This window comes from Cyprinodon tularosa, unplaced genomic scaffold (genome assembly GCF_016077235.1).
Source record: "Cyprinodon tularosa strain WSP-4 unplaced genomic scaffold, ASM1607723v1 ctg623, whole genome shotgun sequence".
In the NCBI taxonomy this organism is placed as follows: Eukaryota; Metazoa; Chordata; class Actinopteri; order Cyprinodontiformes; family Cyprinodontidae; genus Cyprinodon; species Cyprinodon tularosa.
This window is the reverse complement of record NW_024039367.1, coordinates 1-13415: the sequence shown is the minus strand read 5'-3', so window position 1 is coordinate 13415 and position 13415 is coordinate 1. Positions and strand designations below refer to the sequence as shown.

The 13415-nt window shown below is 36.7% G+C and overlaps 1 protein-coding gene across 1 annotated transcript; it reads right to left on the bottom strand.

Annotated features, from left to right (window-relative positions):
* Nucleotides 1–6455: 6455 nt before the first annotated feature.
* Nucleotides 6456–7746, bottom strand: LOC119798437 (C-C motif chemokine 20-like). Its single transcript, XM_038307920.1, has 4 exons — nucleotides 7568–7746; nucleotides 7346–7448; nucleotides 6953–7027; nucleotides 6456–6864 (listed from the first exon to the last, which is right to left on the bottom strand). The coding sequence occupies exons 1-4, from the start codon at nucleotides 7647–7649 to the stop codon at nucleotides 6819–6821; spliced, it is 306 nt and encodes a 101-aa protein (XP_038163848.1). The 5' UTR covers nucleotides 7650–7746; the 3' UTR covers nucleotides 6456–6818.
* Nucleotides 7747–13415: the final 5669 nt, after the last annotated feature.

Genomic DNA, 13415 nt, shown 5'->3' with positions numbered 1-13415 from the left:
CTTCACTGCGTTAACTAGGACATACGGAGGCGTATTGCATTCACCAAAGAAAAAAAAACTGACAGCTTATCTCATAATTACGAGATCAGTATCTCATAATTACGGGATATTATCTCATAATTACGAGATAAAGATCTCGTAGTTATGAGATCTTATTTCATAATTATGAGATTGTATCTATACATTTGGTTATGCTTACTTGAGCCCGTATTGTAGAATCTCTCACAAAACTGGTCTTCATGATTACTTATTAAGAATCTCTGCCTCTGTTCCACTGAACAGTTCTCTGCTGGTCTAACATGATATGCGTTGGAGTTCCGCTCCTGTTTTTCTCCTTTTCAATAAATCCATCTATAACCCTGGGGTTACTACTTGTGGAGTAAGCATGCAGCGATATGACCATACGTGAAAATCCAACAACAACAATCCAACAACAACAATCCCTTTCTTCCTTGCTCCCCTGTCTAATTGTTCCTGCGGCTGATTAACCCCGATCATTTCCAGCTGGTTATTCACCTATTTATGTTGGGTGCTTGCCTTCTGTCAGTGCCAGGTTATTCAAGAAGTTTGGTGAGATTCACTAGCAATTTGTATCTTATTCCGTTTTCCTGATTGTGACCTGTTTCTGCCCTATGGATATGGAGTGATTTTTCTGCCATAAACGTTTTAAACTTTCCCACTGCCTGTCTCGCCTTCAATTATGGATCCAACGTTCTGAGGTCATAAAAGAAGCCTCAGCTGTCCTTGCCGATTTAAGATTTTGAGAAGGCATTGATGGACAGGTTCTATGTGACACCACCAAGCAGCTTAAATGCTTTTCAGACGCATTCATTTACAACCATAAAGCAGCCTGTGCTGGTTTAATTGCTCCTGCAGTCAGAGTGGGCTTCTTCACCTAAAAACATTCTAAGGACTTACTTTACAATGCTGACAAATTAAAATTAATTCAGTCCACAAACTCAGTTTGTCGCATACCTGACAGGAAATAAAAGCAGATTAAATCTAACAACCCACTCATTGTTCATGTTTCATGTAGCTGAGATCAGCAATGACTGTCCTTCCTGATCTCCTAAATATGACATATTATCTCATAATTATGACAACTTATTATTATCTCATAATATTGAGATCAGAATCTCATAATTATGAGATCTTTATCTCGTAATTATGAGAACAGAACTATGTCTCTTCTTGGCTTAGACTTTTGACTGACAGAAAAAAGAATAAGGAAGCACCTCCTCAGTGGGATGCCTTCATCTCTTATATAAAACTACCAGGTATGGCAATAGTTCACCTATCACCTGGGTGATAGGTGAACTATTGCCAAAAATAGAAGTGCAGCAGAGCTGGAGGCTATGTCTGCACCATAGAGACTTTGAATCAGGTAAGTTTTTTTTTTTTTTTTTTTTTTTTTTTTTTTTTTACAATATCTGTGTAGATGTGCCGATGTAGATACTGTAATATACACCATTCATCCCAGAAATTCTTCAGGCATTTAACAACTTTTTATCAACTCTATTGCTGCATTGTAGGTTTTTGAGAGCTGGAACCACCCCGTGCAACCAACCTAAAACAGAGGCGGTGGTTCCAGCTCTCAAAAACCTACAACACAACAATACAGTTGCTTCCTTCCCGCTATCATCTCAACCCCCATTGCTATACAAGGTACCATTGTTGGCCTGGCTGACCAGGCAATGACCCGAACGACTCCTATTTTCAGTGGCATGGGCCAGTATCCGGTGATGAAGGCCAACATCAATCTCAACGGCTCCCCATTACTAAGCAGCAGACCTGTTCTTTCAGTTCACATTGCATGTTTTTTAAGCCATAACAAGGCTTTGTTGGGCTACTCTATAAAGCTTGGAACTTAATGCTATTCCAGACATTTTGAATTGAAATAGCTTCCTGGATGGGAAGTGAAACATCTTAAAACTTGAAAAAAACAAAGCCCAGTGGTTTGTTTTTTAACTTTACCTTTTTTTGGAACGGCTATGACCTGGATGACTGAGAATCTTCACCAGCATTTACCCATGTACATAGACTTTGTAACCACACTGTCTGTACTGTATGACTCCACTGCAACTGAGCCCAAACCTAAACTCTAACTTCAAATAAGGAGGTCACATCAATCATACCACATCAAATATCACCACAAAGCCTAATATCAAGCAATTTTGAATGGTTCCTTTTCTATTAACGGGATTGAGAATGACCATAAAGATACTGTTTTTCCAAGCAGGCTGAGCTTCTGCAGGTTTCTATTCCAAGCTTCTCAGAGGCATTTCCATTAAGAATATAGTGCCCTGAAAGTATTGTATTATGATTTACAGTAAAGCAGTATTAGGAGCCCTTACAATCCATGCTCTAGACTTTTAAAGCATCCCTACAACCCTATAACAATTTGGGTTCAGTCTGCAGAAATCATGTAATGTTTTCCCAGCCTGGATTTAAGTTGTACATTCACATGCATTCCAGATGGTGTCGCCACAGTGCTATTGTGCAGGATCTGCAAGGTTGTCAGGACTAATTACTGACTTCACACTGTCATAAAACAATTTTATAACTGCTGGAATCTTCATGTTATTCTTCAGGTCTTTTTAATAGGTTGCAACATTGGTGTCTCTAAATTAACTTTAAGGCTATTAAAATTCTATCGACTGGCTTTTATTTTCTTGGAAATTGTGTCACAGAAAACTTTTAACGACGTAAATAATTGATTTGCAACAATGGTGATATTACTGGTAATATAAAAAGCTTATGTTAAACGAATTGTACTCTTTTGATGGAAAGGGAAATATGTATAACTATGTTAATTTTCTGAAATCTAAGTCCTTTCCAGTAAAATATAAAGTCTTGGCTTCTGTAGTGACAGAAATTCCTCTTGCCATCGAGGCAGTCGAGGATCTAGAATATATTTTCTTGGGGGCAAGAATGGAGTCAATTTGTATTTTGTATACACACCATATGTACATATACACACCTGTTGTCTTTATGCTGTTATGTTGGTAGGCTGTTTTAGGATAGAAACTCATATTTTAGAAAATCTTAAAAGTTGTTTTTATCTAAAGAAAATGAAATTCCCTTACTATGAAAAAAGGAACTTACTCTACCAGTTTCTCAATAAATATCTGCTAAAAGATTTAAAAGCAGTTCTTTGGAATATTGTATATTTTCTTATTCAGAATTTTTTTAATATTTTTTACTTTTTAATGACAATTACTAAATTTTTTTATTGAGTTCAAAATATTACTTTAATATTATTAAATACATTTAGTAGATTAAAACTTGATATTATCTCAATACAACTGAAGCTATCACTTTAATTTACAAATCAGAATCTAAACAGAACTGCCAAGAAAAACAATTAATAGGTTTAAATTACCTATCAGTCACTATGACCAGAGGCGATTCTAGAGTATGTGGGGGCCCCAAGCAAAAAATCCTAGGGGGCCCTCCTGACCAGTGTTCATCACCATTATGTTAGGCTATAAATAATCTGACACCAAAGAAAAATGTATTAAATAAAACTTTTTTTATTCCAAATGTTCTAAACATGAACAACCTTGTTATTTTGGAAAATATAAAAGAATAAAAGTAAAGAATAAACTAATAAATTAAAATAAATGTACACTATATTGCCAAAAGTATTTGCTCACCCATCCAAATTATTGGAATCAGGTGTTCCAATCACTTCCATGGCCACAGGTGTATAAATTCAAGCACCTAGGCATGCAGACTGTTTTTACAAACATTTGTGAAAGAATGGGTCGCTCTCAGGAGCTCAGTGAATTCCAGCGTGGAACTGTGATAGGATGCCACCTGTGCAACAAATCCAGTCGTGAAATTTCCTCGCTCCTAAATATTCCACAGTCAACTGTCAGCTGTATTATAAGAAAATGGAAGTGTTTGAGAACGACAGCAACTCAGCCACGAAGTGGTAGGCCACGTAAACTGACGGAGCGGGGTCAGCGGATGCTGACGCGCATAGTGCGAAGAGGTCGCCAACTTTCTGCAGAGTCAATCACTACAGACCTCCAAACTTCATGTGGCCTTCAGATTAGCTCAAGAACAGTGCGCAGAGAGCTTCATGGAATGGGTTTCCATGGTCGAGCAGCTGCATCCAAGCCATACATCACCAAGTGCAATGCAAAGCGTCGGATGCGGTGGTGTAAAGCACGCCGCCACTGGACTCTAGAGCAGTGGAGACGCGTTCTCTGGAGTGACGAATCGCGCTTCTCCATCTGGCAATCTGATGGACGGGTCTGGGTTTGGCGGTTGCCAGGAGAACGGTACTTGTCTGACTGCATTGTGCCAAGTGTAAAGTTTGGTGGAGGGGGGATTATGGTGTGAGGTTGTTTTTCAGGAGCTGGGCTTGGCCCCTTAGTTCCAGTGAAAGGAACTCTGAATGCTTCAGCATACCAAGACATTTTGGACAATTCCATGCTCCCAACTTTGTGGGAACAGTTTGGAGCTGGCCCCTTCCTTTTCCAACATGACTGTGCACCAGTGCACAAAGCAAGGTCCATAAAGACATGGATGACAGAGTCTGGTGTGGATGAACTTGACTGGCCTGCACAGAGTCCTGACCTCAACCCGATAGAACACCTTTGGGATGAATTAGAGCGGAGACTGAGAGCCAGGCCTTCTCGTCCAACATCAGTGTGCGACCTCACAAATGCGCTTCTGGAAGAATGGTCAAAAATTCCCATAAACACACTCCTAAACCTTGTGGACAGCCTTCCCAGAAGAGTTGAAGCTGTTCTAGCTGCAAAGGGTGGACCGACGTCATATTGAACCCTATGGATTAGGAACGGGATGTCACTTAAGCTCATATGTGAGTCAAGGCAGGTGAGCAAATACTTTTGGCAATATAGTGTATAATAAAAAAAAAACAGTAAATTACTTTAAAAACCCAATATAAACTTTGTACAAAATATAAAGTATAGTAAGTGTAGTGAAATTATTGGGGTATACTGCTTCCAGAATTGCAGCTTACAGGCCTTAGCTTGTGCAAATGCAGACACTAAGTCCTCCAGATCCAAAGACCTTCGCACGCTATACTCTATAGAAATAAGCGCCAGTCCTGAAAGTCTCTCTTGAGACATGGAAAATGAATCATTTTCCTTCAGCTTAGTTACATTATTGCTTTCCAATTTACTGAACGATAGGCCTACAACGTCACCCATTCGCTAGGCTACGTTCATTTTTATTAAGGGATGTCATCCACCTGGGCTGGGCTGGATTTTGACTGGCCAAAGCCAATGTCAATCAACATTCCATCCAATCGGAATTTTTTAAATGCAGTTGTGCATCTCCTCAGTCACAATAGCGTTGCCACTTCATGCTCGCCTGTTGCTGTTTATCTACCGGATGTACAGTAGCTGGCTCTCGGGGGCCCCCCAGCGGCTCGGGGCTCCAAGCAGTTGCTTGGTTTGCCTGTTGACAAAGTGCGCCTCTGACTATGACTGTTCCAGCATATATAATCATTAGATCTTTTGTTGGTATTATATCTTCAGTACAGGGGCCAGGACCCGTTCTACAGAAGGACAGGCCTTCTGTAGAACTGGTCTGGGATCCCTAGAGAAGACAGAGACTTGGGAAGAGAAAGACAGAAGGACAGAAATGAAACTGAAGAAGCACAGATGCACTGAGACAGCAAAAGACTTTTTTAGACATACATGTTAAAGGGGAAATAAACCCTTTCAGCTTAAACTATACAGAGGTATGTCAGATAGGGGAAAAAGAGGTGGGCGTAAGACACTTTGTGCCCAGGGAACCTTGTACTCTTAATCCAGCCTTGTACATAGAAATATATCAGTTGCCCATTTCATATAGTGTTAAATATATATAGTACATGTCTATTTTATTTGTTTATAACTATTAATGTTTAAGATATGATTAGTTATTTGGACCAATAATGTTAAAAAACATTTTTATCTAGTGATGGTATAAATTATAGCAATACTGAGAATAGAAAACATGTTTTATCTCTTTTCTAGTTATAGTTTATATAGTTTTACTCCTCTCATTTGCAGCCTTTTAATGTATGTTTGTGTTTCTTTCCACCACTTTCACACAAATCTCTCCAGAGATAAGTGCCCCAATATATGATGGTTTTATTGGTGAAAATCCAGATGTTTAGCCAAATTGGTCTTTTCTCTTGGATGGCATTCTCTCAACCAGATTATATATGTTTGCATATTGTTGGAAATAATATTTGATGCAAACTGAAACTCAAACAAAATAATATTAAAGGGAATATTACTTATAAGTGTAGAAGATAAAGGATGCGTATTTTGTGTTTTTTATGTATGTAGGTAATGATTAATTAAACAATTTACATCAGCTGTTATATTTGTATTTTTTTATTTACTTTATTTTCAGACTTGAATGTCATTTTCTTTGATTAAATCACATAAAAAACATGACTGTTTGAAAAAAATAAAAACAAAACATTTATCTCAGCACCTTTTATTATTCAACAATAGATGCCTCAGGGTAACATAAGCACATAAACAAGCTTGAATTAATTTTTGACACATTTATTAAAAATGTAATTTTTTTTTCTTTTTTGCTTAGAGCAAAAAAACAGAGATATCAACCTCCAAGAGGTTACTGCCCAGCATTTAAAGCTTTACTTGGGGTATTATTAATAATACATATTCCTGTTTATGAAACAGAACAAATAAAAGAGGTCACAGTTAACCAATATTCCCATTAATCCCTGTTAACCTTTAGCAAAACGTTAAGAGAAGCTTAAATATAATTTCTCTTATTTTCCTCAGTAATTTTGGCTCCAGGCTGTAGAGTTAAGTTTTTCAGTCTCTTTCTCTCAGGATACGTTCAACCTTCCTTCTCCTTTCACTGCAAAGAACAGCAGAGGTTAAATTAATAACAGGAATTAAATAATCAAAACTGACACACAAAAGAAAGGAATGTTGGATTTACTTACTCCACACACTTCATTGCTCTCTTGGTCCAAACTTTCAAAGGATCAGCACACACGAACCTACCGTTGAGGTGGAAGCTGTAACAGGACAGGAACAACCACATGAATGAGCGGGCATACCTAAGAGCTGCACAGTGTCTCTGGTAAATCTTTAACAAGCTTTCATTCGTATTTGGGGTTTTTTGGGAGTCTCAAATTTTTATAGGAAGCTTAGTTTAATTGGAGGGTAGCTTTAACTGTTTCCTGCAGTACATTTGAAATGATAAAAGATCTGAACTTATATGCTCATTTAGTGCAGATAAAAGCAGTAGTTGACTGATTTCTCTCCTTTAAAGCTACATTGTTAAAATTGTAAAGTATTTCTACAGCTATTTGAAAATTAGGGTCATTACTCACATAATGGCATTGATGTCACAGGAGCCATTAATGGTCTGAATGTTGTAACCCTTCACAGCTTTGCAGGGGAGCTTCCTCTTGAAGTATTTCATGCAACAGCTCGCTGTGAAAAAACATCAAAACAAACGCTGATGATTCAGATCTTCATGTCCTATCGTCCTACCCTAGACCCCGATTTTCCCACCACAGAGATGTTAGTAATTTAACAAATTTCTCTCTCACCTGACTCCGAGCTGTCGATGAAGCTGGCAACGATAAGGAGTGAGCAGAGAGCTGCAAAGAGGCATGCCTTTCTGTTTTCCATTCTCACTCGACCGGTGTTCTCAGTCTGTTGGAGTAAAGCTGAAGAGGTGTGACAGGTCTGAAGGTTTTCAGTGATTGCTACATGTGCTGCGCTCCCTTCTTATATAGGCCAAGATATGGGACTTCCCAGGGGCTGGATAAAGAATGACCATGTTGTTCATTATAAACCAGGAAAGAATTGGTGAGATCTTTAACATGTCATCGTGAGGGAAATGAACTGAAAAGTAAAACTAGTGGTTTACCTCAAGACATGTTGCATCTTATACTCAGGTCAACATGATAACATACACAGCATTAGGACTTTCTAATTCCTCTTTACCTCTCTCACAAAAGCTCTTTGGAAAAGAAAGTTGGGTTTTCATAACAGATCTGTCATACTTAGACCAATAAGAAAGATTTTTATTTTAGCTTTAAGGAAAACATAAGGGCATGTTTCTACTTAACAAATGTGTAACTATGATTAAAAATTAAGAATTTCAAAAAATATGAACATCCAAAAGAAGCCTCTGATCGGGCACATTATATAACCACCAGCAAGAAGATTTAATTGAGGAATAACTTTAAACCTGAATGTACTTTGGATATGGACAACATCATGCTTCACTCCAAGAGTTACCGCATTTTGACAGAATTTAAAGCAAAGATAAACCAATATGGTCACAAAGAAACATCTTTAGAAAACCTTTTAAATGTAGAAAGATTTAAATCTATCACAGTGGCTACAAACACTCTCTGTTGACCATTATTGCAGCCAATTCTCACTCAAACTGGGCAGATGAGATATGCAGCCACCAAATTTTAAAGAAATCCACTGTTATCACTTTAAACATTGCATCCTAGAAAGCCATCTTTTGATGAAATCCAGGTTAACTTAATTGTAGAAAGAAAAAAAACGCTACTTTCAATTCTGTTTACATGGAGACCAATCCATCTACAATTAAATCTAAGATGAAATAGAAAAAAAAAGAAATTGATAAAACCCACTTTCTTTGTTGCTGTTTTTTCAACATGTTTATTCTATTTTTACTGAAGTCATATTCGTCCTGTTGTCAATCCAAAATCGGACAGATGGCCTGAAGTGAAGTAAAACAGACTGATATGCCAACTCCATGCCAGACAAGAAAGAGAATGAGATAGAGGTGCAGAAGCAATCTTAAATTGCAGGTAATTATGCTCCTTTGTTGATAGAATAACAAAATGATTTGGTATTTGAAATGTGAGAAGAGAAAACAATATTTAGACTTTTGGTTAAGGGTTAGAATGCGCTACACTTCAAATCATTCTCCTCTACTCATGGTTACCACAGAAAAATTCCCATAAGGTCGTCGCTCATTAACCCTCGTCCGTGTACTCCTTGGACTGGAATTTAATTTTACAGGTTCATGAGCACCAGTGACCCTGTAAGCAGTTCATATGTTTTTATTTTATTTCCAAGACATGTATAAAATGCAAAAAATAAATATGAGAATGTATTTCTGACAGCAGGGGAATCTTGCAATAAACATTTGTGAGGAGCCCTCAGTTATTAGAAAAACAGCTACAGCAGGGGGTGCATTGTTTCTGTTGTCCAAACAGCGATTAAAAACAAGTCTTTGCTGAAGTGAATGAGATGTGGAAAGTCCCTACCACCCCTCATCAAATTGATTAAGCCGACATTTTATTACATTTTTGCTTGATCTTCTAAATTGCTCAACTTTTAAACACATATTTTAGGCACATAAAGGACCATTTTTCCCCCAGTTTTTGCTTTAAAATGCTTTCTCTAAGCCTACTTAAGAAAAATCAGCACTTTAAACTGGTGCTTAGGCCAAAAGTCATGATATCAGCTCTGCTGTTTGTGCGGAAGCTTTTTATTTCCTTAAAAAACAACAGTATATTTTAAAACAAAAACAGCAGAAGAACATAAGTGGATTATTTTCCTTCAAGCTATAAGTCAGCAAAGTGCCAAATGTTCACTTGTTGGACTTTACTAATTTCTTATATGGAAATGTGCGGTTCTTTTTGAAGATCTCTTTAATATGTCAACTTACCGAAACATTGCTTAACAATGCATTTAAGATGCGCTTGGGCCTGTAAATCTGAGGCTTGTTTGTCTGTATGGCTTCAGTACTGTGCAAAATAATCACTCTGTGTCAAATGCTGCTCAGATTACTAAAGCGAATGAGAGAACAAACAAGTTGGTAATCACTGATCCAACCTTAACATGACTGCAAAATGGTTGTACTTTGGCATCCCAAGACAGCTTTGAATGCCATTCTGTGTTGAAATACCAACCTCTGACACTGAGAAAGAAGATCAAGTTACTGAGAAACGTTATCTGCACATTTTTATGACTGCAAATAAAGTTTTAGCAAAAAGTGTTGTCATAGTTGTTTTAATCCTTTGAATTACCTTTCTTTATATTCAGATTACAATATCTGACTCATTAGTTTCACCCATGAGTCATTTGATGTTCTTCATAAAGATCATTGAATGGCATTATATGCTTACAGGTAATTATAATAGAGATAATCAAAACATGAGTAAGCTAAGAAGGATTTATTTACAACCACATACTTATCATGCATATTTTATTGAGAAAAGTAACCAGTATTCATACAAAAGTGAAAAGAAATGAGTTTAAGCTTGAAAGGTTCAGTTTAGGCAACTGGATGTGAAGTCTAGAAAGCTTCATATGCAGGTACCTAAACTGAACTTTTCAAGCGTGACCATGACCTGGATGACTGAGAATCTTCAGTGATAAAAAGAGTTATAGTAAAAGAATGAGTAGAATGACTCACCCGCAGGTCCAGGGTCAAACTCCGCTCGTAGAGAATGATTTCCTATATCTTCTGAACAACAGACTCCGCAAACGGGTAAGTGTAACACAGTCAGGGAAATGTGCTGCCAACATATCAACACTGTAATCTCTGAAAAAACCACAAACACACAAAAAATCCTGCAATTTTAGAAAACAAAAAACAAAAAACATCCTAGAAGGGGAAATATAATCAGCTGTTGGTTCTGGCAAATTAAATAAACAGACTTTTTCTTCATCTTTTTTTAATTCTTGGCCACTGTAACATTGGTGCAATCATAACCCTGAAACAATCCTGTATAACATTTGGCCTAGTCTAAAGAGCTCATTAAAATCGAATTAGAAAATATTGTAATGATCGTTTAATACAGCTTTTATGCATTGCATAATATGGTGTAGTGAATACGTTTTAATACTGTAATGCTGCACAAAAATTGAAGATAAAAGCATTTCTTTTTTTTTTTCAGTCTTACGGATCCTTGGACTGATCCATGGACCAGACTAGCACTGTGAATGTTCCCTATGAATAAAAATGGCAACAAATAGACTTCTTTCATCCGTTACTTAAATTTAAAGCATAAAATCTACTTTAGTTGATATAAATTTAACATTTCCCTTTAGTTCTCACAAGACATGGGACATATTTATCAATGGAAAGCCAAGGTATTTACAACGCTGTGAAAGGTGCTCTAAAGGTCTTTTCACAACATTCTTGCGTGAATCTATATTTAGACCATGAAGTGATAGGGCTACTTCCTTATTGGTGACGCAAACATGAGCCATAAAAAAAAACAAAAAAACAATCCAAACAACCTTCTACAAAATGCTTAGGTTTCATTTCTTTGACTTAAACAAATTTGCATTTGAAAATTTGTGTTTTTTAGAGATTTGTTTCGAGTCAAATATTTTTTTTCATGGTAAGGTCTAAAATTATTAAAAAAAAAAAAAAAAAAAAAGGTAAATCCCCAAAACTAAATTCTTGCAGGTATATAATACCTGAAAACAACAATAAGACTAAATTTATTCTTATTGAAGATATAATACTAAAAAAATAAATTATAATTTTAAAATCAAACAAATAACTTCAGATGGATTGAGATAGGATACACTTTTCATGTACTTAATGTTGTTTTGAACCCAATAAAAAAACTCCAATTTGCTGAAGATGAATTAATCAGTTTTATCTAAGTTTCAATGTGTATTTGAATAAAACCATTCATTTTCAAAAAAGAAACTCAAAAGCAATAACAAACAGTTAGGTTAATGAATGCCAAAAAAAAAAGCTCTGATGCAAGGCATGGAGAACAGGTTTAATAATTTACTCAGCTATCAGTAATACCAGGTGACTAAACAGGAAGAGTAATTAACCTTCATTCTCATACAGAATCATATTTGAATTGTTAACACAGAGGATTTTATTTTATAAAAAAGTGTGCATAACCAGAGCATATTAAAGGGGAAAAAAAGGAAAGTACATTGCAGTGGCATAATAGAGGCAGGTAAAGACTACAAACTTGTACTAATGACATTTAATTTAACTTTAAGCTGAATATTCAAGGAAAGTTTTACACAAACATATTTGTAACCTTAATTTAAAGGATGTAAGTAAAATATAGGATTATTTTGTATTATTCATTTACGTGCTTGGTGAGCCCTAATGCCTGCCTGTTAGTGTTGAGGCTGGTGTTTTCCCCAGCAGTTTGTGAAGAAGAGAGAGGTCTCTCAGTGTGCAATTGGGTTGTCCTTCATTTAGAACAGTGTGTTTTCTTAAAATATGACTAGAGCCAGTGATATCTTCCCATTTACAAACAATATGTTTATGATATAATAATGGTAGATTTGATCCTTCTTTTAACCATTATTATCAGCCAACCTCTGAATGAGGCGAGCCCGATGGTAAGCGCTATCATTGTATCTTTGCAACCTATCTGGTCTTTCATTTCTGTTAAATCTGTTGTCATGTTTTATAGTAATTTAATGCATATACATTGTAAAGTGTTATTTAAAGTGTTTGTTCTGAGTGATCTCTTCTCAGGAAAGAATCGGGGACAGAGCTTCTAGGTGTAAACACAGAGCTTTCCATAACAAAGGAGAAAATTTGCCTCCCAGTATCAGTTTAAACCGATTGTTTGGTTGGCAAAATTTTAGCAAAAGTTAACACAGTCTCTTCACCCTGAATATGGAGGTGTCAAAAGTACTTAGATTATTTACTTAAAGGTATAGAGGACTAATAATAATAATCTATTATTTCTGGGTGGCTAATCAAATAAGTGGTCCTCCTAATTTTCAGTCATTCTGGTGATATGTTTACATAAGGCCATCCTATGTGCTCATCCCCAGCTATCAATCTTTTTTTGCATGCGCACTATCAGGTGTATTTCTGTGGTGAGCTACGGTTTCAGACAGTCATTGAAGCTCAGCTTCCTCACAGCGGTTCTTTGAAAATGACAGAGAAAAAGTGTCTACGAAGTTTATGAAGAGAAAAGAAAGGCCTCCAAAGAGGTAGATTGCGCTGAGAGCTCTCCTCGGAAAGCATAATGGGATTGGTTGTGTAAAGGAAGAAAATATTCTAACATAGTTAACTTTGGAAAAAGATTGGCTTCTGATTCTTCCCTTCCCCAGGTCCACTCGGCGAGCTGCGTTTGGTAATAAAACCAACATTGCGTGTTGACGTCACAGAATTACAGAGTTTAATCCAATATAAGACAATGCATACACTTTAGAAATAAGACAATGCACAAACCTACACCAGAAACTGCAGAACAACAGAGACATACATTCCATTACCTGACATAGGAGGAAAGAAAGCAAAGAGTACAGAGACATCTTTGGAGAGTTGCAAGGGCAAATCTGATCTTTTTCTTCTATTTAGAAAGCTTTATCCTCTTGTATCTAATCCATTCAAAAAGGGCTGGCCCTCGGTCCTCCAACCAAACGCATCTCTGACACTGCTAGGCTTCCCCTTATTAC

Coding starts and splice junctions, on each gene's coding strand:
- LOC119798437 (XM_038307920.1), bottom strand. CDS start 7,649: ATGGAAAACAGAAAGGCATGCCTCTTTGCAGCTCTCTGCTCACTCCTT. Junction 7,449..7,567: donor CATCGACAGCTCGGAGTCAG/GTGAGAGAGAAA, acceptor GTTTTTTCACAG/CGAGCTGTTGCATGAAATAC. Junction 7,028..7,345: donor TGTGACATCAATGCCATTAT/GTGAGTAATGAC, acceptor GTCCTGTTACAG/CTTCCACCTCAACGGTAGGT.